At 43.0% G+C, this 26,170-nt stretch overlaps 1 protein-coding gene across 1 annotated transcript in view; it reads left to right on the forward strand.

Moving 5' to 3' along the window:
- The window catches only part of hcn4 (hyperpolarization activated cyclic nucleotide-gated potassium channel 4), a 95,430-nt gene extending 78,543 nt beyond the window's left edge, over window positions 1–16,887 (forward strand). The window contains exons 7-8 of the mRNA XM_033639355.2: window positions 4,210–4,374; window positions 6,280–16,887. Coding sequence (XP_033495246.2) covers window positions 4,210–4,374; window positions 6,280–8,558 — 2,444 coding nt within the window. The 3' untranslated portion in view covers window positions 8,559–16,887. The remainder of the gene's footprint in view (window positions 1–4,209; window positions 4,375–6,279) is intronic.
- Window positions 16,888–26,170: the final 9,283 nt, after the last annotated feature.

Here is a 26,170-nt window from a genome sequence, read left to right on the forward strand (position 1 = left end):
GGTGGGCGAGTCCAACTTTCTGGTAACAATGGAACAGAAAGTTGGACTTTCAAAGGTAATTTAGCCTGTCCCCCCGCCGCAGGAAATAATGGATTAATCCTGGAAAGCTATTGATGTAGCACTTTTCTCCTTATGAAAGTAACACGGCGATTATTCGACTAATGAGAATTTGGTCGGACAAGAGCATATCGACCAAATAATCAACTAGTTGACCAGGAGACTACAACTCTAATGTTTTCTACTTCTGTAGTGTATCCACTTTTAGCAAAAACAGCCATCACTTTATTTTGACTTCACATTGAACCTAGCTGCTACTTTTACATGTCCTAATATTCAGGGGAGTGTTGAGTTTCAGGCCAGCCGCCTGCATTTAGCCTTTCAGCACACAAAGACATCTGCTAATCTCTTATTGTTCAGCTCAGAGCTGGTTGCACCAGACCCAGACCCTGCCATGGATTTTTTTCTCCGCACTTGTAGTTCAGATGGCACCGCTAAGTGTCTGGGCTTCGCTTGCTTGCTGCAAAGACAGTTAGATGAGGCCAGAGGGCTCACTCCAGCTCACCGCCTCTTCTTGGCAGTGTTGGCTTCATCCAGAAAGCCACGGGACAAGAGGATTTAATACAGAGCTGTGATGCTCCTCTCCAGAGGGGATTACTGGAGCAGTGCTGCGGGAAATGGACCCCCAGTACAGCTACAGCCAGGGCTGCCTTGCTAGCACACACTTAGGGTGCACACACAAAAAGACATGTGCAAACACACAGTGTACACACACACATGCACAGACAGAAGAGCATGGTATTTTTACTCTCTCACATTCACACAGCTCTCTTGCTAACTTCGCCATTGTCCATTCACCCATGCTTCGTACAGACTAGAGTACATATTCCTCATTCTCTGTCATGTCAAATCATGCATTCTCCCTTTATCTGTTGCCGTATCTCATTTTTCAAACCATCAAACACAATCATAACCACTTTACACTCAGTGACCAGAAAAATGAAAAGACCTGTACAATCGAAAGTAATCCATTACAGTCGCTGTGTTGTGAATGCTATGTGTGTGTGAACTGTGTAGTGTTGACATTGTTTTGTGTTCACTCGGCTCCAAGACCATTTTTAAGGCCATATTTATCAGTGGTGGTATAAGAAGGTGTTTTTGCAGTCCCTCCATATATGTAAATGGGGTGGACAACATGCCAGACTGTCACAAAGGGAATATTTTTGCTATTGCTTTGCATAGTACAGGTGTTAATATTTTTTGTCCACAGAGAATATATTCTAAGATATCACTTAACTGCAACCTGAGGTCAAAAATCTGTTTATTATTTGCCAGTTAAGTCATAACATGTGTAAGTGTAGTGGTGGCATTTCATGGTGCAGTGTTTTTTCTCTCTAAGGATTTTTTTTTTTGGTACCCTGCCAGTGGGAGGAGAAGGGCAGTATAGGGGGGAGTGTCACTGGCAATCGAGCAGCAGACTGCAATTTTGGAGTTAACCTTGACAGAATTTTGTGCCATCCGCCTGCTCAGAGTAGGTGAACCATGCATTGCACCTGGCGCCCCCTTAAAGATGCCTCCAAAATCACTTTTTTTTTTACACTTTTTTTAAAAGTAATGTGTTAACTTCTCTTTTCACCGTCTTCTACCTGTTCTGATTGAATGACACAGATTTGTCTTTTAATTTACAGTATATCAGCAATGCCAGGGAGGCAAAGTGAAGATGAAATATCTGGTGTTTACCAGCATCTGTCATCAACAACAGCTAGCATGCTGTGGCTAATTAACTGAAAGGCTTTCCCGCTCAGTTAATTATCTCCTCATGCAGCTGCCTGATATGGATATCCTTTACAGAAAGTTTTCCATCTGCAGTTCCTGATGTGAATGTGGCGCTCTGTCAAACTGCAGTTGGCTACTTTGATCAAGTCTTACACAAACAGCACCAGGCTGCTGCAAAGTGACCACACAAGCATGTACGCTCTTGTTGACATCCAACAGTCATCTTGATGTTTCACACAACCACTTATATTCAATAAAAATCAACAAAACAGAAATCTTTATGTCAACCTATGGCTGAAAATCAAGGGGTCATGTCTCATTTCATTTCATCATCGAGATTTATAATAATCAACCAACGCTCAGATGTTTCTGTAACCATCGCCTTCAGTATGAATATAATGCATATTGGTTGAGTATCAATTTATCTTCAAAAAATATTGGCCTTAATCCAAGAATCAAACCTACAGGAGACTTCAGGCCTTATTGTAACTTCAAATAGAGATGTTTGTTTTTTTATTGTGTTTATGTATTTATTTCTTTATTTATTTGTGATCATCAGTTTAAGATTAAGAGTGAATTTTGTTTGTTAGTTTAGCAGTACATTTTTTCTGTTCTCTTTTGAGTGCTACTTTTTTGTTTGGGCTTAATAAACAGTATGCTGTTAACTTATCATCCATTTGCTAAAGGAACACTTGGTCCTTGCTAAAAGGTTGAAAAAAAAATTGAAATCCACGCAATATATCACAAATTACAGGGAGCACAGGACAAAGGAACTTTTTGCAGCAAGCCTTCTTTCATTGTAACTTTTGAGAAGAAAGCAACCAAATTAAATAAGTGGCAGGAAGAAATAATATTTATTTTTGATACAACAACATGCAGTTTTAAAAATACAAAAAATGGGCTGAGACCCAAACCATAAGAGTTAAACACAAAGTCGGAAGGTGGTATATGTACTGTAGCTGCCACAATTATAAGTTATGTGAGTGTTATCATTGAGTTTCTTTTCCTAACCCTGGGCAAGCTGTTTTGTTGCCTAAACCTAACTGCCGACCTCTTGTATGTGACTTACCACTAACACCTTCTGGCTCAAGATCAGCCAACCCCTTCTGTGTCAAGATATGATGCAAAAGGCTGGGTCCTCTGTACCACTGTCAAACTGTGGTGAGCAGGGATGAGATCAGATTGGTTTAATAGTTACTTTGAAGACTTTAATGTTCAATGCAAGAGAGGGCCAACTTACAATATTTTTAAAAAAGGAAAAAAAAAATCACCTTCCTACTCGGGCCCTTGACAGCTTCCGGACTCACCATCGATATTTACAGCAGTCGCTCTTGCTGTGTATGTGGCTGCAGGTCAGGGAAATGTAAATACAAAAACCACAAACACCAACACTTTATATATGTGCAATATCCAAATGGGGAAATGGGACAGTGGAGAGACTCAAACTATGCATGAGATTTCCTGAGATAACTTGGATGAAGAATTCTTTAAAAATTTGATTTGATGTAGGCTACAGGGGGGGAAGTAGGAAAGTGCATTCTCTGAGAGAATTGAGAGCATGTGTGTGTAGATGAGCTGGAAATGGGTTTCTGAGAAAGAGTGAGTGTGATAGCAAACACAGGAAGGGAGGGCAGAAGATGAGATGAAAGCTAAAGAGGAAAGACATCAGGGAATGTGTACAAATACATGGCACACTAACACATACTGTACATACCTCAAAGTCCCCTAACCCCAGTCCATGAAAATAAACACATACATATAATATATAGCATGTTATAAATGTATACAGTGAATTCATCTAAGTGTGTTCATATACATTTGTATATATAGAATATATAGCCTGTATTTTCACCCTGCCATACTCACCCATACTGCCTTGCTTTCATGAATAAAACACTGGTATGCCTACACACCAATATTATACTTTGACATACATTTTTGTACTGTACGTGCAAAACACACACGCTGTGCAGACACTGGCACTCACCCCACTTGAATAGTGCATGCCGCATCTGCATAGAGTACAGACACACTTGCACCCACACACACCATCTCTGTGCCAGAGGTCTACAGCAGTGCAGCTTGTTTAATGGAGCATTATTTTCCTGAGCGGGCATGGCAGATGAGGGCTGTCAGACCTCTAAGCTCTGAACATGGCATTAAAGGCTGCACCCATGGATTACAGTAAAGTTGTAGTTTTAATGCTGAAAAATAAAACAAAACAACTCATAAGCTTGTGTTTTGCCTAGAAAGTGTATTGTGTTTTACTTTATCACTTGGCATGCAGTATATTCTGGGGGAAAGAGGTACGCTTAAATTACAGATGAAATCTATAGCAAGACTGGTGTTTGAATTTCAGTCTAACTCAAAGACAGGTGAGCCTCTGGGTTTAACTCCACTACATTATCATCTCTTGTGTGCTGTGTTTTGTTGCAGAGATTTGTTTGCTGACTCGGGGCAGAAGGACAGCCAGCGTACGAGCGGACACGTACTGTCGCCTGTACTCACTGTCTGTGGACAACTTCAATGAGGTGCTGGAGGAGTATCCTATGATGAGAAGGGCCTTCGAGACTGTTGCCCTGGACAGGCTGGACCGTATTGGTAAGAAAATAACATTTAGACCATTTCAGAGGGAAATCTTGAAGGTTTTTTATTACAGTAATCAAGATGCTGCAGACTGTTTTCGCAAACATTCATCAGGAAATCCTCAGTTGGTGTCAGAAATGAGCTATAGTGGAAACTTAACCTTGTTTTACCTTGTGATTAATCTTGTCTTACCCAGTCAGCATATCATTGAGTTCACTTCATTGCTTTGTTAGGAGAGAATGTATCTCTGTCTCAGTTTTACTCACTGACACTGATAGGAACAGCAAAGTATTTCAAACCAGAGCCACGGACAAAACTTTTAGGGCTATAAAAAACGTCTGCACTGATGACTGAAATTACTTTCAAAGTCATCTGCATATAAACATGCAGATAGAGCTCTGGTTTTGAAATCCCTGCGTGACTTCTCTTTCGCATACAATTGATATTCTTTCCATATCCATCGCTGTTCCCAGGCTCAGCCTGAGTAGATGAAAAATTCACAATGAAAGGCACGCCGGTATCATCACTCAGCCATCGCTGCATGCTCTGTTTTATCCTCAGCTATGTTTAGAATGGAAGATAGAGAAATTGCTTTAGGGGGTCTCTTTGTAGAAAATGGCTGCTTTGAAAAGATGTGGTGGGCTGATAGTGATGTTTCTGTGAGATGGTCTCTTGCGTACGTCCTTCCTCCTGGGCTCAGTGCTCATGTACACCCCTCTTCCCTAATTAAGTCACTCACACAGCAATGATCCACAAATTAATTACTGTCTTGATGGACTTTGCGCAATCTGATTGGAGGTGTGCAGGTGATAGAGGGCCAGGTGGTGCCAGGGTCGAGCTTGATTTAGATACAATACCTCAATGCAACATCTCCACTAATCTGCCACCAATCATACCAGAAAATGGAGAGATTGATCTGGGCTTAATTGCATTTACAATATCTTCGGGTTTCACAGCCTTTGTTAGCACCAAATTGAAAATGGCAGTCATGTGAATTAACCCTGTCATTGCTAGTGTGACCATTCAACAATGACTAATGGACTTTGCGGTCAGAGTTGCACCCATTTCTCTAGGAGGTTGGGTCAGCAGTTAGTATGGCTGTCATTGTGACGCAACTCCACCTCGTCTCTTTGACCTTGTGTTCGGCTCACAGGGAATTCAGAGTACATGTGATCCTAGGGTGGAAAGTGAAGAAAAACAACCAGGGGCAAGCATTTGTAAAAAGAAAATTATAAATAAGTCCATTGAATCTTAAGTTTTGTCACGTTCTTTCTGTGTTGTGAGGTGGCATTGTAGAGCAATAAGACTTCAAGTTTGTCCCTGATTTTTTAAGATGCTTCCCTTTTATACGAACAGCAAATAACAGGAAAGAAAATATGGCACCAAAAAGTGGGCTTGACCCATTATCTCAGTGCTTCTCACACTCTATCACAGGCTGAACCTGCATCTTGTGATACAGTGTTTGCTTTATGTTCTGTCCCTGTTACCTAGGGAATCACAGTAAGAGCTAGTCAAACATACACCGCCTACACCTTAGGCTGTCATCCTGAGCTTCTGTCTGCGGGTAGTTATCTCCCACCTATCTTTTGTTGTTTCTCTTATTCCGTGCTCTTTTATGCTTTGTCTTCCCCCTTCTGCTCCATCCCCCTGTCTCTTTCTTAAATCTCTTCTCCTCCCTTTATACCACTTGTGATTTTTAGGTACACATTTTTTTTCTGTATTCCCTCTCTCTTCATTGCTGTTCCTGTGCCAGCTTCTTCTATTGGAAAGGGTTGTTGGAAAAATAATGTGGTCACTCGAGTACACCCAAATGTCAACCTGGTTCTAGCTGCCTACAAGATTCATATTCATTCTCCTGTTATCTCCTTCTTCTCTCACCTGTCACTCACTGTGTGTTTGTGTATGCGTTTGCTTTTACAGGTAAGAAGAACTCCATCCTGCAGCACAAGGTACAACACGACCTCAGCTCTGGTGTACTGAACTACCAGGAGAATGAGATCATCCAGCAGATTGTGCAGCATGACAGGGACATGGCCCACTGTGCCCACCTCTTGCAGAACGTCCCACCACAGACACCTCCCTCGCCCACTCCTGTCATCTGGGCCCCACTCATCCAGGCCCCTCTCCAGGCAGCAGCCGCCACCACCTCAGTAGCCATTGCCTTGACACACCATCCCCACCTTCCACCAACTCTCTTCAGGCCTCCGGTTTCTCTTCTGGGGTCCCTAAAGGACCCTCCAGGCAGGCTTAAGAAGTTCCACACATTTGTTCCTTCATCCACAGCACCCGGCTCTGCTGGTGACTCTCCCTCTAGCACACCCTCTAAACTGCACAGTGGGGTGGACATGCCATTGCTGGCCTCTTTTAGGGCCCTGCATATGACGTCAGGTACAGGTGCAGCTGGCTCTAGCCAACAGGCCTCAGGTAGCGGAGGCCAGCGTGGACCAAGTGGGGCTGGGTCCAGTGGAGGAGGGGCCTCTGCCTTCCCCTTCGGACCTTTCTCTTCCTCTGGTTCACCCTCATCTAGTACGGCCCAGCTACACCCACAACCACAGCACCAACAGCCATTTCGCTCCAGCACGCCACCTCTCTCAAACCTCTTCCACCAAGGATCGATAGGTGGGAGCACAGGGTCAGGAATAAGTGGAGGGGCAGTTGGGGCCTGTGGTGGTGCTACAGGGTGGTCTTCAGGTGGAGCAGTCGGAGGGTCTGTGGAAGGAGCTACGGGAGGAGAGCCTGCTTGGGTTGGAGAGGACTTTACAACTGGAACAAAAGGGTCACTGCCTGGGGGGCACTTTGGGTTGGGAGGAACTTCAGGTGGATCAGTGGTAGAGATCTCAGGGGAATCTATAGGAGGAATATCTGAAGGATCAGTGGGTGGTGCTTGTGGTAGGTTAGCAGGTGGGGCATCAGGTGGATCAATGGGAGGCTTTACCTGTGGGACAATAGGAGATGCAGCCAGGAGATCAATGGGAGGGACTTCTAGAGGGTCAATAAAAAGAGCCTCTGGGGGATCATTTGGAGGGGCTTCTGGAGAGTCACTAGTAGTGACGACCACTGGAGGATCAGTAGGTAAGCCTTCTGGTGGCTCATGTGGAGTGGTTTCTGGAGGACCAACAGCCTCTGGGGGATCACTTGGAGGGGGTTCTGGTGATTCTGGTTCTGGAGGATTGTTGGGAAGGGTTTCTAGTGGATCAACAACTAGCCATATAGGAGGAGGTTCAAGTGGGCCAGGGGGAGGGGTGATAGGAGGACATATTGGCCGATCATCAGGAGGGGCAGTAGGGAGCCATATAGGAGGGTCTACAGCATGTCCTGTAGGAGGGGCTTCTGCTGGAATTACAGCTGGACTTCTTAGTTCCTCCCGTTGTCAGAGTCCTATATCTAGTGGCTCATCAAGCCCAATGCCTGGTCTGCTTCTCCATAGCCAGCCACCTCCTAAACCTCCTCAGGTGGCTCCTTTGCAGCAGTTTGCTGGGGGAGGCAGGACTACCAGTGGCTTAAACCTCTTCCATTCCCCTCCACATGGCTCCCCATCCTCTAGCAGACGACAGCACAGCCAGCAGCCCGCTGAGGGCTCCCCATCTTCCCTCAGCCATTTTAGCCTGGCAGGCCTCCAGTCTGGCTTACTGCCTCACCAGATGTCCCTGGAGAGGTCTGCCCTGGCCTCCTTGGCCCAGTATGGTTCAGCAAACGCCTCCCCCTGCCTTACCCCAGTGGCGCCCAGCCCTACCATCCAAAGCCCAGTGGCGGGCAGGACTTTTCAATACAGCGACCCCTCGAGTGCCACAGGATCCCACAGTTCTCTGCTCATGCCTCAGTCTTCTCTCCCTTCACAGCTTCCCAGCCAGCCACACACAACTGGGAGAGATTCTCCGCTGGGCTGCTTTTCCGAGGACCTAAAGCTTTTATCCAGCTCGCACCCATCTCTGCCCCAGGCCGTAGGCCACCATACAGCTCACCCCTCTGTGGAAACTGGATATTTCCCCTCACCCTTTTCTTCACCCACTCTTGTGCCCAAACCCTGTAGCTCAGTGCCAGGGAGCATGACTCCTCCAATCCAGATGTCTCCGGGGCACCCTCGCCAGACTCAGTCCCCTGGGGCCTCCCCGGCCTTGCCTCTACGGAGGGCCTCTGCTGCCTACTCGTCAGATCTAGAACCTCAAACTGTCCGCTCCAAACTCCCTTCCAATTTGTGAGGATTAATCACACCCTCCTGTGCTCCTCCAAACTAAAACACACACAAACTATCTCAGTGTGTGGCGTTGTTTTCTTTCTGTCTTCAGACTTCACTGTGTTCCACCTCTCATTTTACCAAGATCTTAAAAATTACTGTGATTTAAAAGACACTTTACCGGGTAACTCGGAGCTCTAGAATACTCTATATTTGTTTTATGCTTTGTCCTCTTTTTTATTCATACATACTGTACATAGATAGATATATATTTAAATGATAAGTTAATCAAGGGACTAGGAGGGTGTGAAAAAGATCTCCATTTTAAGGACAGTCATTTTCTTTATTTCTATAACTATGCCAAATTCATCTGGTGATGTTTGGGAAGACAATTCAATGGACTACTCAATAATATTCTTTTTCTGCAGGAACCTATGCACTAATACCTGCATGTATAAATTGCTTTTTGTGTGTTTCAAAAAATTATCTACATTTTTAGCTAAAACAACATGCTTCGAGATAGGCTGACTCTTGTACCAACTCATACAGGATCACATATTGTTGATCCATAAATGTATCTATTAGATTGTACTTATTTATCCTCTGTATAAACTTTTCAAAACCTAATGAGAGATGGAGAAGAGATTTTAGGAAACCAAAAAGACTTTTCCTGCGGGGTAATAATTCACCTCCTCTCGGCCCGTCAATCCTTATTTTATACCACTTTATCGTAATAATACTGTTTTTTGAAGCAGGGGGAGAGGGGTTCAGCGAACTACCCTCCATCTCAATATTGAGACATAACAGTATGTGAGCGACTGGCTTTCTGCAGAGTCCTCGACCATGTTCTAACAAGCTCACTTTGTCTTCCAAGCTCATGCCGCTAATGTGTGTAGAAAGCATGTGTTGTTTTACTTCCTGACTGTGTGCAACTGTTAATGTGTGAGTGTTACTGAGAATAAGTGTGTGATTCAGTGGAACAGTCGGATGCAAGGAAAGACTTTTCCATGGACTTATCAAAAGGATGTTTGCCTTTCACACACAAAAACTAGGACTTCCATTAACCACAGCTTGTGTGTTGCATTGTGTAGCACTCAGAGAGTTTAAAACTATAACAGTAGCCCCAAATCTAGCCTTTCAGTCATTGAGCAAATGCAGTACATACAGTACACAAGCTGAAATATCCGAAAAGTGCTGGAAACAGAAATATGCCACTTGATATTTGATTTGTGCTTTATTTATTTTACTGTAGCTGCTATGTGATCAACATAGACCTGTTTCCTCATTTAGGGTCAGTGCTGAGTTTGAGATGTTGAATGTATGTACATTTGGTGTTGCTAAAAGCAAGTACTGTAGCTATGGTGGATGCACTGAAGGCACAGTAGCCCTAGGGCTTAAGAGACTGTTCTGTAACTAAAAAGGCCATTGGTTAAATATCTTCGACAGACGTTTTCATCAGCAGCCATTTCTCCTGCCAAAGTGTCCTTTAGCAAGACACAGAACCAACTCAATTGTTGTGAGGCAATCTGGATATATGACTCAGTAAGTTGCCTGAAACAGCTCACTGTTTACTGCATGGTCTCAATAACTTTTTGTCATTCTGCTGCGCCGCTTCTGTAAGTCTGTGGGAAATTGCTTGCATTAAGTTGCAGGGAGAACTTTGACAACCATTAGTTTGAGTTTTGTCCCAGTGAACATTTTACAGGGTTCCCATGGTCATGAAATTCCTGGAAAAGCTATGACATTAGAAAATCTGTTTTCCAGGCCTGAAAATAGTTTTAGATATAAATTGTTTTTAAAATATGTTCATAAAAATCCCAAAACATGTCTAACATTACAAGTATGGTCCAGTTATTACCAATTTAATTTTTTTTTGCTGCACTGCATGACCATTTAAATTTCACTAGTATCATATGATACATATAGACCAGACCGGCATTGCCTCGCTAAGGCCACGCCCCCTTTTTCAGACCAATAACAAGACCAGAAGCATCAGACTGATGTCTCCAACTAAATCTCAGCCTGTAGATCAAACAGTTAGGTATGAACAGCTTGAACAATACCTGGTGATTCAATCAAATATATATAAATATCCTGATGTTGGGTCATTGATCCACTTGAACAGGGGAAAGACTGATTGGACATGGCAGCAATCAACCTTCATTTGTTAAGGTGACGCTCAGGTTCAGGCAAAGTTGCAAAAGTCATTCGGCATGTCCATAGAACAAACATTTTTTTAACAATAAAGTGATAAAACTGCGTTGACAACTACAGGATCTGCGGGTTTCTATCCCTCAAAAAGGTGTGTGGCTTGACATTTTACCTTTAAGTACCTGTCTGGGTTGGTCTGGTGTGCTGGCAATGGGCAAGTGCTAGCTATTTGCTTATCCGCAAATGCCTCGGAGGTGCATGTGTAATAATGTATGGATGTATTGCTATATAGGCCTACCCATTTTAAACCAAATACAGAAAGTCATGGGAAATTGGGTAAAATATTACGGAAAAGTTTTGGAAATTCATTGGTAAAAAAGTGTGGGAACCCTGCTTAAAAATGTACCAGCTATTGAAAGATCTGGACTTCACTTTTGATTGCATTGCTGCCAGTATCTCGGAATTCATATAATGTCTATATATATACAGTACAGGCCAAAAGTTTGGACACACCTTCTCATTCAATGCGTTTTCTTTATTTTCATGACTATTTACATTGTAGATTCTCACTGAAGGCATCAAAACTATGAATGAACACATGTGGAGTTATGTACTTAACAAAAAAAGGTGAAATAACTGAAAACATGTTTTATATTCTAGTTTCTTCAAAATAGCCACCCTTTGCTCTGATTACTGCTTTGCACACTCTTGGCATTCTCTCGATGAGCTTCAAAGATGGGAATAGTTTTACCATGTATTCATTCAGAATCAGGTGACACTGTCAGAGAGCCTCACAGTGATCAAGAGAACTGAATACACAGTCGGAGAAAGGTATCGCTGTACTCCCAAATGAGAGCAGCAGTGATATGTTTCTACATGTTTGTCTGTAGCTCATCACCAAGACAGACCCGGGTTCCACTCAGACAGCTGAGTCCCTAACTCAGTCACAGCACTCAGCCACAGCAGCCTAATTTAACAAGACATGTCTGTAATCCCTTGACCCTCGCAAGCTATCATGGACTCACACACAGAGGTGCACAGTGACCACGCTCTCCCCTCATTACAGTTCCCAGAGGTCCCTGTAATAAGATATAGCAATACACATGACGTGACACACAGCTGCACGTATGCACATTTACAGACATGCACACAACAACCAGAGCACACAATTACTTCTCCGGGCAAAAAATAAGAAATATTCAATAATCCTCTCTTCTTTTTTTTACCCACAGCATTTAATGTTGTTATAAACATCCTTGACTGAATTTGCAGTAAGCTAATCTATGACTGATTGATTTTCCACTTTCTTATTGCCATCAGATCAGCTAGGCCTGTTTATATAGCCAGCAGTTCTTACCACTTTTATGATTAGTGATTTAATGTATGACTTGTGTTGAAGACATGAACACATGCACTGTAACTCTCGGTACATGTGGGATATTAATACAACTTTTACAATCTTTATTTTTCATTAGTTTTGAATAACTGTTTAGTCTTCTATCACAAGCAACTTTTTCTACATGCACAGGCTACACATGTACATCACTATTTATATCAACTGCCTTGTCAGATATTGGGTCAACACTGCCATTAAATAACAACAGTCTTCCATCATCAGCGTATAGGAAAGGGTCGAACTTCGAGCCCTGCAATTGTGTTTTAAGCAACGGCATTGATTATGTGTTACATTTTAAGGCCCAGACACACCAAAGTGATGTCAAAGAACTAGTGGCTATGAAGGCCGACTGTTACGTCGCCTCACGCTGCCTGTGTCTCAGCCAGAAAGTTTCACCTGACTACAGCCCACGACTAACTACCACATACATTCTGTGCCTGCATGAGAGGAAATAACTCTTCATACCAGCAGGCCATGGTAGTCTAGATTCGTCTTTAAAAAAGTGAAACTGGAAGATGCTAATGAGCACATTAACAACATGACCCCAAGTTGGATGAACCGTTTCTGCAAAAGAGCTCAATGGCTTAAAAAATCTTACCTAATATAACAAGTTTGTTTTGATGCCATGCCTCTTTGACTTTAGTTGTGCCAGTCAACGGAATTCACTCTGATTCAACATGCTGTATTGGCCGAAAAAAAGCCAACAAGGCCCAACTAAAGCCAGTGGTGCAGGACACACCGCCAAAACTAGGATGACAGACACTCAATGACGTCCCAACATTCGGCTTGGTGTTTCAGGGCTCTAGCGGTGCATTGTTTATTTGATGATACATTTTCTTATTTTTGTTTGGATAACTGGTCAAATGTAGACGTTACTATGTGAAGATCATTCCAGAAAAAATAGTCCACAGTAGTGTTAGATATTGCAACAATCATTGATAACAATAGTAAACATATAGATTCATTTGTTGTCTTTCAATCAAAAATTGCCACATTTTACAAGTGCACACAAAACCAATGGCTGACTAAAGCGTGTCCAAGCATGATCTGTGTTACTAGTCATGTGAAGCGTAGGATAACAACAACTGACATAGAACAGACGAGGCAGAGTTGGGGGAAGTGGACACAGCAAGAACTCTATGATTAGCTTATCATTACAGAAATACTCCTGAATTAGATTACATAAGTGAAATCAATAATGGATCATAGCGTTTATGTGGATACACATGACCTTTTCATGGTCCTCTTCACTGACGGAGCAGGCGTTACTAATGGTGAGAGCAGTGTTTCGCTCACCTCTCTCACATTTAACATCATCCGCAGTAAACAGCTGTTGGAAAGGCTCTGAAACATTTATGTTGGCCTTGCGCCTCGCTGTAGGAAGCCCCGCACTCTTTAGACCACCATCCAGAGGGGCAAAGGGGTGGGAGAGACAGAGCTCTGCAACAGAAATGACAGTAGGTAAACACATAGAACTCTTTCACCTCTGGAATACTAATTGTCTGCACACAGTGTAGGCGCTGGTCTTCCTGTACCTGCTAGCCTCTCACTGCACTAAAGCAGACAGACTGCTGTGCCTCGCACATCAGGAAAAAAAGTCCCCTTTTTTCCCCTCACAATATGACCTTATTAGACGTGGAGCTGGGGAACAGTTTGAAGCCAGCCTGCGAGACAAAAGTGTAGATGCGAGGAGACATTGATGCACTGAGGGAATCATGTAGTCGGACTTTTATCCATGGGGTAGACAGGTGGAGAGGCACCCTATGGGGTACTCATGCTGATGGGGTATCTGTTTCTCAGAGGACTTGTGGCATGTCGCCCCCATCCTTATGATTGTACCTGAGTGCTAGTGGATGTTTGTCAGTGTGGTATTGATTGGATGGATATGAGGGAAAGCTCTGAGCGTTTGCTATGTAGCTGGCAGCTAGTGTGGGTGTGGGTGTGTGTGTGTGTGTTTACCACGCTGCCCGGCAGGGTCGATGGCTGGGGCTGGACGCCGTCGGAGGAGGGTGGGACAGGGAGGCACAGGTCATAGCCTACGGGGAGATAGACATTGGACAGGGATTGATTAGTTGGCCTGAACTTAGTCTGGTCCATTATCACAGATAAGTGGTTTAGGGGAGGGTTGGGTGGGCACACAGTGTATCAGCTGAATCTGTCACTGTCAGTTAGAGAGCTGACACAATCTGCATGACGTCCTGTCTGTTTCATCTGGCTCGACATTTTAGCAAAATCTCCGTCTTGGACTTTTTATGCAAGAAAACTGACAGTTTTTTATGAAATTTAAGAAAAGCGCTTTTTGATTGATGACCATGGGGCTTTGAAATGATGTAATGTAAATGAAAAGGGGTTTCAGAACAATTTCCTCAACTCACAGAAGACCATGTAATCCCTCAATCCGAGTAAAGACATGAAAATAACTCAAATTGGAGTAACAAGATTTCCACCTGACAGCAATGTTTATTCTTCAAGGGGATTTGCTGATTCCAATCTGCCCAGACTATTTGCTGCAGCCTCGTATGTAGCGTAATGTAGTATAGAGACTGTTTTTTAGAGGAATCAGCTGGGAATTAGATAAGGGGGCTTTGAAACTTTGTGTCTTTTGAGAGAAGCGAATAAAGAAAAACAACTGTGACTCACTCACTCACGCTGGGAACTATTTCCATGATGTCTCCCTGTGTCACCCATCTCACAGTGTGGAGAAAACGGCTATATGGGAGCAACAGAGGAAATAGCAATGAAGGGCAGCTGAAGGATCACAATAGCTGCCGGCGCTGTGTCCAATTGCTCCAAGCTAGTCTGTTCAGAAAACAGCTAAAAGGAAGTAGTGCAGAGGCATCTGACATGTCTGTGTTTTGATCCTGTAAGGTATTACTGTTTCATTTTAATATCTTGCATTGGTAAAAATTGGTTGCTCTATTTTAAGTGAGTCTAATCTAGGTCAGGGCTACCTAGTCTGAAGAATGAGACTGAGTGTTTTGGGGTTTTAAAAAAAAAGGAAAATTAATATGAATTCATAATGTCTGGTAGAAGTTATTAATCTTTTCCTCTGCCTGAGGCCAGGCCTGGCTCCGGCCCTGCTGTTGGCCCTAGCTAGATGTGTTGTGAAGCTGCCAGCAGGTCTGTAAGTTGCTTCAGTGCAACCACCCCCATCACGGAGCTTTGGTGGAGCTCCACATGGCACCCCTGTGCCATTTCCAAAACTCATGGTTGTTTCTGTAAAGCAGTATTCTCAGATTCAGTTTGGGGCATTTCCAATTTCGCTGCCTAATCTTAGCCCCCCTCTCCCTTTGTGCCGCCCTACTCGCTCATGAATATGGGCTGGTGAATCAGCGATGCACACTAATGAAATCATTTGCTGTGATTGAGGATTAGATGTAGCAGCGGCGGAATCGAACCTGCAATTTCTCTGGGGAGAAAAAGGCACGTGTGTGTGTTTTTTTTTCCCTTTTTCCCCGAGGCCCTCGTTATTCATTCATGACCACAAATCCTGTCTACCCTTCCCACAAATGCTCAATTTATTTCGTACACAAGCACCAGAATCAGGTGTTCCGTATGACAATGTACCTCAGAGTGATTGGATATCATATGAAGATTGCTATATGTGGTGAAAAGTTGTGTTTACCGTAGCGTCTAATGTGACTGACCTCTTTTGCCACCGCTCCAGTGAGATGGAATAACACGACAGTAATGTTATTTTGACCAACAAGTGAGCTGTTGGGCAGTGTAACCTGGATGTGACCCAGTTTAAGGATACCATGCAACAGCGGGGAGCATATGAATTCACACTAAGGCTGTATCACCTAAAGATCCTTCAGGGTAACAGCACTGTGGCTAACTGGCAGGAGTTTGTCTTTGTAGCTGTCGATATAAAGTCATCGATTCAACTCATTTGACATGGTTCTGTGAAGTAACAAATATGGAAAGTAGACGCTTAGATTTGGTTCTTAAAATACATGTTTCTCTGCTGATTGCAGCTGATCATAAAATCCTGGCGGGAAGCCAAAGGTGAGGCTGCTCTTCACTGGATTAGTCTGGGCGGGGACAGGGGGACAGAAAGGGCACGTTCGTACTACATTTGGAGAGATGAGGGTTTACATTAAAACTCCTGCTTCTCGAAGCTACCCTTCATTTGCTGAAGTATGTACTATATTTCCACTTAATCTGATGTTGGGAACATAGTGTCGATAAGGTACTTACTTATACAGATTTATATATTTCCATAGGAGCTATTTATATTTCTGTATTTATTTTAGACTCTCTTAATATGTGATGTCATCGCCATAACAGATAACGATAAGCAATGTTCACCAAACTGTGTGTCTGTACAGAGTTCATAACATGTCCATGATTTTTAAAGCAACATGTCATTGTATAATCTCTCTACATTGGTGCGGCACAGGAGTGGGACATTTTCGTTACACGATGCTACAGACCAAGACTTTCTACCTGAAGGCTCAACCTTTTTGTTTTGTGAAGGCAGTGACTGGTTCAACACTTCTTTCGAGGACATGCGACCTTTTGGGATTGGACAGTATTTTGACCGCTTTGCTATTGATCAATGGATATCTATTTTTTCTGCATTTAACACAGGAACTATGGGAAAAAGCAATAAGGGAACTGTACAGGTATGGTGTGACTGGATGTGAACCTACGGGACATTACACCGACCCACGCGACAACCACACACACAGTAGCCGTGGCTCGTGGTTAGTGCGGCGGTGGAAGGATTGAGGCAAAAACTGCATTGTCGATAAGCACACATACTGGATGAAATAAAACGGTATAGAATAAAATATAAGGAACACCTGCCTGGAGTGTTTTTTCTCTGTTAACATGCAGCATGCACTCAATTCTAATTCACAGGGTTGCTTAGATATGGCACAGTGCAATATGTGCACCTCTTTAGGGCATTCTGACACCATTTTTGTATGTTATTTTCCTACCTGTGTGTGCAGGAAATGGCGAGTTTGTGAGGTTGCTCATTATTTTCTCCCTCCGCCTTTTGAGAGGTGTCAATAAGCAAAAGCCTTTCTCGTGCGCATTTGCTCACAGATGCACACAAAGAGCGGTCAAGAGACAGGTGAAGCTCCTCAGAATGCTGCAAATGTTGGCAGACTGTAAAAAGAAGGACAGTCTGCGTCTGCCCCTGTGAACACTCAGCCATCTGCTTCATTAGAATTCCCCCTTGAGGTAACCTTCCCGTCTCCTAGAGCAGCTCATTGAAAGTGAAGGGCTTTGTTTTAGATTGTCTATTGTAATTACACATTATTCTCCTCCTCTGATGCCTGCCTGCTGAGAGGAGAGGAGCTGGCTTACAGTCGCCCGCTCTGCATGTGATGGCGACCAAAGAGCACACAGGAAGCGCAGTGTAAACTCTGCATGGCCGCCATGTGAGCCCTCCTGTATGCCGCCTCTGTGTGGTTTTGTGCAGCGGGCCAGATCAGCGAGGTCACGGTGACATCCTCGCAGTTGAGGTGGCTGTCTCTCTGCTGCCATAGAGGGACAACCAGCACTAATGCCTTCCTCTGCAGCATCTGGGATAATCTGCTCTAGTTCTCCTTGGGTCAAACTCAACAGTAATTAATCCTACCATTACCCAGCAGGCCTCGGGGTTAAAGCACTGTATATGCGTGTGTCTCAAGTTTTTCCTTTTACCAGATAGCCCCTTTCAACTCCACGCTGGTGCTGGAGGAGGGAGAGTGCCTCGACTTCTACATAAATTAAAATGTTTTAATAGTGACATTTGAGAGGGACATGGGGATTTGGGTGGATTTCAGTCTGCCAGAGGGATGAAACTTGAGTGTCCTGAAAGTCTAAGATCTGTACAAAGCAATAGTGAATCAAAAGTAGAGTTGTTACATAAATTCAGGACATAAAAAATACCAATATCTTGTTTTCATATCCTCTTTTTTTGCTGTTTTTCCCTGTCTGACTTTTATATTTGTAAGTTTGTTTTCAAGAACAAATGCTTTTACTTTTCCCACATCTTCTCATGCTTGTAGCATACGGGTCTGGCACTTTATTTTTTGGCAGCCCAGGGCCCAGAGCACTCAGACACACACACACACACACACACACACACAGTAACTACAGCACATCCGTATTAGTGCATTTTTTCCTCTAAACCCTGCTGTCAAAGCCTTTTGACATCTGCCAGTTTGTTCACAAATATTGTCCAAATGCCAGCTTTGCAGTGCTCCAGCTTTAGATGCGCATGGCTGAAAGTTTTCTTTTTTTTGTCAATGTGTATGTGTGTTTCCATGCATGTGGGCGACTCTGTGTACTTGTGTATGCCTCCTGGGATTAAGTTCATGAAAGCATACGCATGGATAACATCACAAAGATGGCCACAGGTTGCCAACCTGATGTCCCCACTCTGCCTCTTACTCTGCCAACCCCCCGCCCAAAAAGCCCAGGCCCTCTGCTCGCTCCTTCTCTCCCTTGCTGAAATATCATGACGGTCAGAAATGGGCCATATGTGCCCTACTTAGAGGTAGAGGTAGAGGAAAATGCTGACAAAATGACTCAACTATGTGTGGGTTAGAATTAGGAAGAAGAGGCTGCTAAGGTCCAAGCTAATAGCTCCCATCATCAGGAGAAGACATGTGAAATGTGATTAGCCCAGCGGTGAATGCACGTCTGTCAAATTGGATTTCCTTGTGTGTTATTAACTTACGCACTCTGAGGACACTCTATACCCCAGTGGTGGAAAGAATCATGTACATTTACTCAAGTACTGTACTCAAAGTACTTGTAATTTACTTGAGTATCTCTGTTACATTCTACTTTACTCACTTTACTTTATTTGACAAGTGAAGTTCAGATTAGGACTGAGGGGCTGTGGGTCAAGTAAGAGCATGGGGACAGCTTCTCAGTGTGACTCGATCCACTTTAATCTCCCAAAACAACGTAGGACAACTGAAAATCGACAACAAGAGTGGCATCTCACATCTTATATATCACTCTGCCAAACTTCATCATAACTCTTATTACCTGCACGTAAGGTGAGCGATATTAAATAGTTCCCAAATGTAATGTGAGAAGCAAAATAAAATATGTAAACAAAATATGAATGTAGTGAACATTAATTATGTAGCTGCAAAATAATGACCAGAGAAAAACAAGACAATCTACTTGATACATCCTACGAAAAGAAATCTCCTCTTACAACAGGTCGGGGCCTACCAGCTTGTTCCATTTAACCTCTAAACATTTTGCATGCTTTCATTTAAATAACTATCTGAGGCCCAGTGAGATAAATCTTGCCAACACCACAAACAAGCAGGATGGCAGTTCAGTCCATTGCTATACTGACCACATGTCGAAGTTGCTTCTAATAATTAGGCCAGTGCCTTGTTCGGCAGCTTGCTGTTACTGGTGTGTGAATGGGTGAATGAGAATCAATTTGGAAAGAACTTTGGATAAAACAGCTGTATGTTCAGTACATCCATACCTTTGCTTACTTAGAGCTAGGGTAGGCAGTTTTCTTGGCAAAAAAAATATACAGTAGAATCTCAAAATACATCCTCCTCCTCTTTCTGTTCTAAGCTCCACCCACTAGGCAAGTACAGGTATGTGCACGCACTTCATACAGAAATCCAGTGTTTACCATTAATTTATTTATTTCACCTTTTTCATTGTAAGGCTCTGTCTCTCTGTTTATCAGACCACAAATGAGGCAAGAATTAGCTAGCTACCACACCCCGCGGTCCCTCCACTTCACTCCCCGCTGCAGTAGACTGCTTCACAGAGGCTCTGGGATTAACCTTTAGTCTGTGGCTGTGGCAACTGGAATACAGCAGTCACAGAGGGCAGATGGCCAGAATAGCGCCTGTTCTAATTGGGGTTGCTATAGGAGGTCCAGATGTTGTAAATTTGTAAAATATGCTATGTAATTTAAATTGTGTCCACATATTGTCTGCATGTGGATTTATATTACTTTGATATTTAGGTACCTTCTATGTACTTCACAATGTACCTTGCAATTTTTTTCAAATGTATTTTTCAAATGTATTTGCATAATTTTTCTATATATTTTTCTTAATATTTTTCCAAACTGATTGATACCAATTGACACCAGGTGTGTTAAATCACATGTCGTGTATGGGTGGGTATCTTCTCAAGCTACCAACTCTCTGTCTATCCATTTAACAGCAGTTTGAGAAAGAGCCTTGTGCTCGAAACGTCGCAGTGCAAATAAAAAAGCCTTCACTGGGAGCTGAGACTTGGTGTGCGGTACATTTTCTCCTTTTTTCATAATTGGGGCTGCTGCCAGCTCTCCTCCTAGCAAGGCGGTCTGTAGCGGCGGGGAGTGAGGCAGAGAACATCCTGTCATTCAAGGCTCTAGCTAGCTACATAAACACGGACATGAATTAACCACAGGCAGTTGTTGCCAATGCTGGAGTAGCTACTCTCTCTGCAGGATTCTCCACCTTTGACTCAAGCTTTCACTAAAGGGACATGTATGTGCATTATAGAACAGCCAATAGGAACGCCCTCTCTCTGAAATGACCTATGATTGGCCAAAGTCTCCAGACATGGGCTAGATTTTCTAAAGCCTGAAATAGAGCCAAGAGGAGGTGCATGAGTCTAGTTTTCTCTCAGACCGCTTGAATAATAATATGCTCAAAGTTTATTATGGGAATGTGATGCCATAATAAAACTGCCTACTGAGGCTTTAAATAGGATTTTGAATTAAGGGCATTTAAGTGGCTGTTTTGCTTAAGTAAAGGATCTTAGTGCTTCTTCCACTTCTACTATCTTCATATTGAGCTCACACTGTGATGTACATTCTAGGTATATCACATAATATCTACTCTTTTTTTTTTCCACCTTTTTTTGGGCCATTGCCGTGTTATCAGGTGAGTGTTAATCAGAGCTGGGAGAGACAGACTTTGATGTGATGATGCGCTGTCTTGAGCTGCGACCTCACAGTGATATGTCAACACAAGAACCAGCAGCTCAAGTTGTCACCCTGCCATCTGCTAACAGTCCGTCCTAAATGTCCGTTTCTAAGCACAGCCAATCCCCCCTCCAGACGCACCCTCAGAGGCTGATACAGTTAGCTGCCTATTTCTGACTGGGGAGGCTTAATTCCATCTTGCAATGCTCATAAAATGTTTAAATACTGTTTATTGAATCGGCCCTAGAGATTGAATTGCAGAGATTAATTTCAAAATGTGATATCCACTATTTCCAAAATATGACCCCTACTCTGCTTAACTGATTGCTGGCATGAGAGGAAAATATTCCAGTGGATATTTTGGGCTTTTAATTTAAAGGAGAGTGATGTTTAGTGCAGGTTTTTGAAATGCTGAGCAGTAAGCTGATACAGTTTTCTCTCCACAACAAACATTTTGCAAAGAAACCAAATACATTTTAATATATTAGCATGCTATATCCTTCAGTGGATGATTCCTGCATATTTCATAAAACCTCTCTCCCCTCTAAAAATAACAATAGAAAAAGAAACCCAGAGGAACTCATTTAAAAGAGAGGAAAATGCCATTTTCTTATTTTTAGCAATTATAATCCTCCATGACTGGTGATCCCTGCAATACCATCCTCCTCCACTTCCTCATCCTCTCCCCCAGTGAGAGTTGATGGGGAAAGCGATCTCATCCAGCTTCCCCCCCTTGGCTCCAGAAACGCCGCATCCCTCACCATACACTATTGCTTGCTTTTCACAGGGTGAGGGTAAACTGTAGTGTGCAGAAGGCCCAACCCCCCCACAGCCTGCAGCCCCTGTTCCCTGTTTATCATATTAGCCCGTGCCCTTGAGCATTTTGCAGCCAGACTCATCCTTTGAACTAAAGAGAGAAAGCAGACCAGGGCGGCCATACCATAAATCATGTGGGTTTAAATTCTGACAGTAAATGGCCTTGTACTAAACCATCGCCAGGCTTCAGAAAGAAGCATCCTGATTGGTTGTCTTTGGTAGGCTTGTGTTCCTGTCATGGCTCCTCTTCCAGCCTTGAGAAAGATCAGAGGAACACGGCCCTTTTTCATTTTCTCTTTGGTTATGAAAACTAAATAAATATTAGCAGCACAATACGCTGTGTGATAAAATCATGTGGATGTGAGAGTCAGCCATGAGGAGCTGGGGGAGCCAGGATCAAATTATCATCCTCCATATGCATCTAAAAAGGCTTGATTACACCAGTGGAAGACTAGCCATTGTTCAGAATAATTAAGACGGTTGGAGTGTCATTACCGACTCCCATAGTTATAACTTTGCAGAAGAGCCAGTCCGCTGAGCAGAAGCACTCTTAGATGGGAGAAGAAGAGCAATTTTGCAGTCAGCCAGCCAATGCACTGAATGTCACACTGGCCCTGCTGACCTCCATGCTTCATCTCACCTGCAAATGAATGTCTTACCTTCTGGTGGGAGGGGAGGAGGAAATGCAGCTCATTCATGTCGCAGATTCCAGGCCCGTATCCAATGCGACTGGAATCCACTGCATGAATAGGCTGCGGTCCTCATCATCTGAAAACAAACAAACAAGCGCACAAGCATTCCTGCGGTGGCCATCTTGATGCATGCCCCAAATGTATGAACAAAATGTTTCTCATCAACGAGGTAACAGATGGAATGCACATGGCGAAAGAGTCACAGCCAGCATTGCGATCATCCTCCTTATGTCAAATGGCCTGTAATGTTATGTCATATAGCCCAGGAGAGCTGTTACACATACCAGTGCTGAGTGAAATCAGAATCAGCTGTGATTGTTAGACTTTAGTACAATGGACGCCTGAAAGGCCTTTTTCACTGAATGATTTCTTTTCCCATAATGGAACAAAAAAAAAATCACTCTTGCTGACCACCTCTGGTGTGCTTAAGAGTCAGAAATAGATCTCACCGCAAAGCTAAAGGACCACTGAACAATCAGCAGCACATTGAAAAAGAGAGGGCTGTGAAAGGAGGAGGAGGAGAAAGGTGAGTGAGGAAGGAGCGAGGCAGAGACAGAAGAATGAGAGGTGGGTGAAAAGGGAGACCTCGAGCAAAATTAATTAGGTTTGACACAATGGCTACATGGTCTAAATTATGAAACACCTATAATTGATTGACATTCATTATTGACCAGGTCTGGTCCGCTTTTGGCTGCCATTGCAAAGGGGACTGTAAAAATGATTTCTGTGCTTTTGCCAATATGACTTCAGAAAGAATCAAGTCACATAGCGCTTTAAGAGATACGCAGATCATTCAGGCGTTTGGTGATGCTGCCATTCTCTCCTTGTGCCTGTCAGCACTGCAGAGTTGTACCACTTATGTCAGTCTCTTGACAACAGAGAGATAATACTTAAAAAACACACAAAAGAGGTATCATTTGGTTAAAATAAAAAGTGTGACAAATCTGTTAAACTGTGTAGCAAAGCTTTCCAAACATATAAAAAAAAAGAAAAAATCCAAAAATAAAACCACTGACTGATCTTACACAGCTATAGTTAAGGTTTGGTTAAAGGAGCTGTATATGACATTCAGAGTCTGAGCTGGGATTGTCCACACATGGTTCTCAACATAGAGACAGCTGAGCTGGCAGCTAGCAGCTAATGGTGTTAACAGCAGTGGGAGCTAAACTTCAACACCATAAATTAGCATCCAACCTTTCCATTAGGTGAATACAAGTCCAATATTCAATCTTCTTTTAACTCCTTTTTGGTCTTTACCCTCTCCTGAGGGAAATATGTATTTCTTTAGCGACTAAATATTTCACTATGTTCACCAGTTTGTCGTTAAATATGTCCCTCTGCTGTGAGATTTTGCAGTTTTTTTTACCAAAAAATAGCTCACTATCAAAACATAAAGCCGAAGGGAGCTGCAGATAGGCATGCTAATTCTCTGTAGATTCACGCTACAAGCCAGCCCATTCACATTGTTTTTATATGGTAATATGACACATTGGTTTATAAAAGATATTGTTTATTGCCGCTTTAAGCCATCAAGCTAATGAGATTGTGCATCATGTCACTTGCAAGGCACTGCCCCTACATGAAATACCAAGTTTACAGTGAGTCCTGTTCAGCTGCTACCATCTGCTGGTTCACAGGAAACTGAGACACAAACCACGTTGATTATTAACGTCAGCTTCACAAGGGTTACAAGTTTATTACTGACAACGTAACATTACAGGCTTATCATGTTATTACTACACTGGGTTTGACAGACTAGAGTGAAATGTTAATTTACAGTAGATTATAAGATGTCATTAGTTGGAGACCGAGTGTAAATACGCAGTACGGTTGTATGCTAACTGTTATTGAAAAATAGGTCATGGTTATTATTGCATGTCTAATGTTCGCAATACTTTCCTCAGTAAAGTTAGTCTATATCCAATTAAAAGGGCAAAATACAGTTATTAAGGCTAAAGGTAAAGCTTTCATTGTGGGGGTTTTTCCATATTGCATTGAAATAGCCTGTTTGGAGTGATCAAATACTGAACAAATAATCATTGCCAACACTGCATGATGATAGATAAAGAAGTAGTGACAATACAGTATGCTTTGAATTCATTAGATACATTAGATATAGCTGTGCAGTGTTCTAAGCACACCAGATGTCATGCAACAGATAGAACGCTCATTGCAACTGTAAGAACCTTGAAACGGGGCGCCCACTAGCTCACCTAGGAGCGGACGCCCCGTGTATAAAGGCTTCATTCTTACTGCAGTGGCCGCAGGCTCAACTCCAACCCATGGCCCTTTGCTGCGTGTCGTCTCCCCTCTGTGTCCCCCTTTCACTCTGGATCTGTCCTGTCTAATAAAGGCAAAAACACAGAAAAAAAATTATAGAAAAAAGAACCTTGAGAGATGACTTGGACTTGACCAAAGACTTCAAGAATTCAAGATTCAAGATTAGTTCATTGGTTCTTTGTCTTGGTCATAGAGAAAACAAATCCCAAGGAACAAATGAATATGGCCCTGAAAGAGTTGAGATTTGACGTGAATGTGCCCCTGCAAACTTTATGGCTGTATAATAGCATAGCTAATGTCTAATATCACTAATATCACATAGGCTTTGTCACTTGAGCGCAAACATGTGTTGTTTTGGGGCATTTTCTGTCATTTATCTAAAAAATGAAAGGGTTGAGAGCCGGGTAACGCCTACAAACTTCATCTAACAGCCATCTATGAAGCAGGTCTCACAGAGGCTATAGAGTCTTTACATAACATGAAGGAAGCAGATGCTAATTTGTGTAAAGGATGACTCACTTTCATTAGCAGAGGTGGATCCTTCTGAGCTATTGTACCTTTGATGTTTCCTCCTCAGGTGTTTCACAGGGAATTGTTTTTTATTTGCAAAATGTGCAAGATTTATATTGCATGTAATTGTCTGTGTGTGCATGTGTGAGTGTGTGAGCACAAAGCTCACAGCAATGGATACAATAGACAGTTACAGTACAGTGCCAACTTCCCCAGAGCAAAACAGAGAAAAGACAACAAGAGGGAGGAGTGAGGAAAATTGTATTGTGTGTGTATGCATGTGTGTGTGTTTATATGTGTGACTGTGCCTCTTTGGCGGTGTCTATGAGTGTGTGTACATGTGTGTGTGCCAGGACACAAGAGCTGTAAGTATGTCAGTATGTGCACATGTGTGTGTTTTGTGTGTGATAAGAGGGATGGAGGAGGGGGTGGAGGAGAGAACCTGGAGCAGAGATAGAGTAGGAAGGAGGAGGAGGAGGAGGATGTGAGAGGGTTGTGCAGGGGACAGGAAAAGACCTGTGAAGTGATGGGTGAGCGATGGAGTGTGTCTGTGGCCACGGTGAGTGTACTGTAGGTGTGCGTGTCTGTGTTTCTGAAGAGTGTGAGGAAGAGACGGATGGATAGGGAGAGAAAAAGGCGGTGTTTTTGAACATCCAGCTCTGCTTCCTTTCTAATCCTGGCACAGCCGTTGGGATTAACGGAGGCAGTTAAACTCTGAATATTTCATGATTTTTATGTTTCAACCACAAGCTAGTTTACATTATTAGCATGCTCCTTACCGATGATTAGAAGAGTCAGACGTGATTGTTGACCCATATCTCCTGTTTTCTATTCGCCTAACTGACCAGTCGCTAAACTCCTCCCCTGAACAGTGATTGTCCAATCAT

Source organism: Epinephelus lanceolatus, chromosome 2, assembly GCF_041903045.1.
Source record: "Epinephelus lanceolatus isolate andai-2023 chromosome 2, ASM4190304v1, whole genome shotgun sequence".
In the NCBI taxonomy this organism is placed as follows: domain Eukaryota; kingdom Metazoa; phylum Chordata; class Actinopteri; order Perciformes; family Serranidae; genus Epinephelus; species Epinephelus lanceolatus.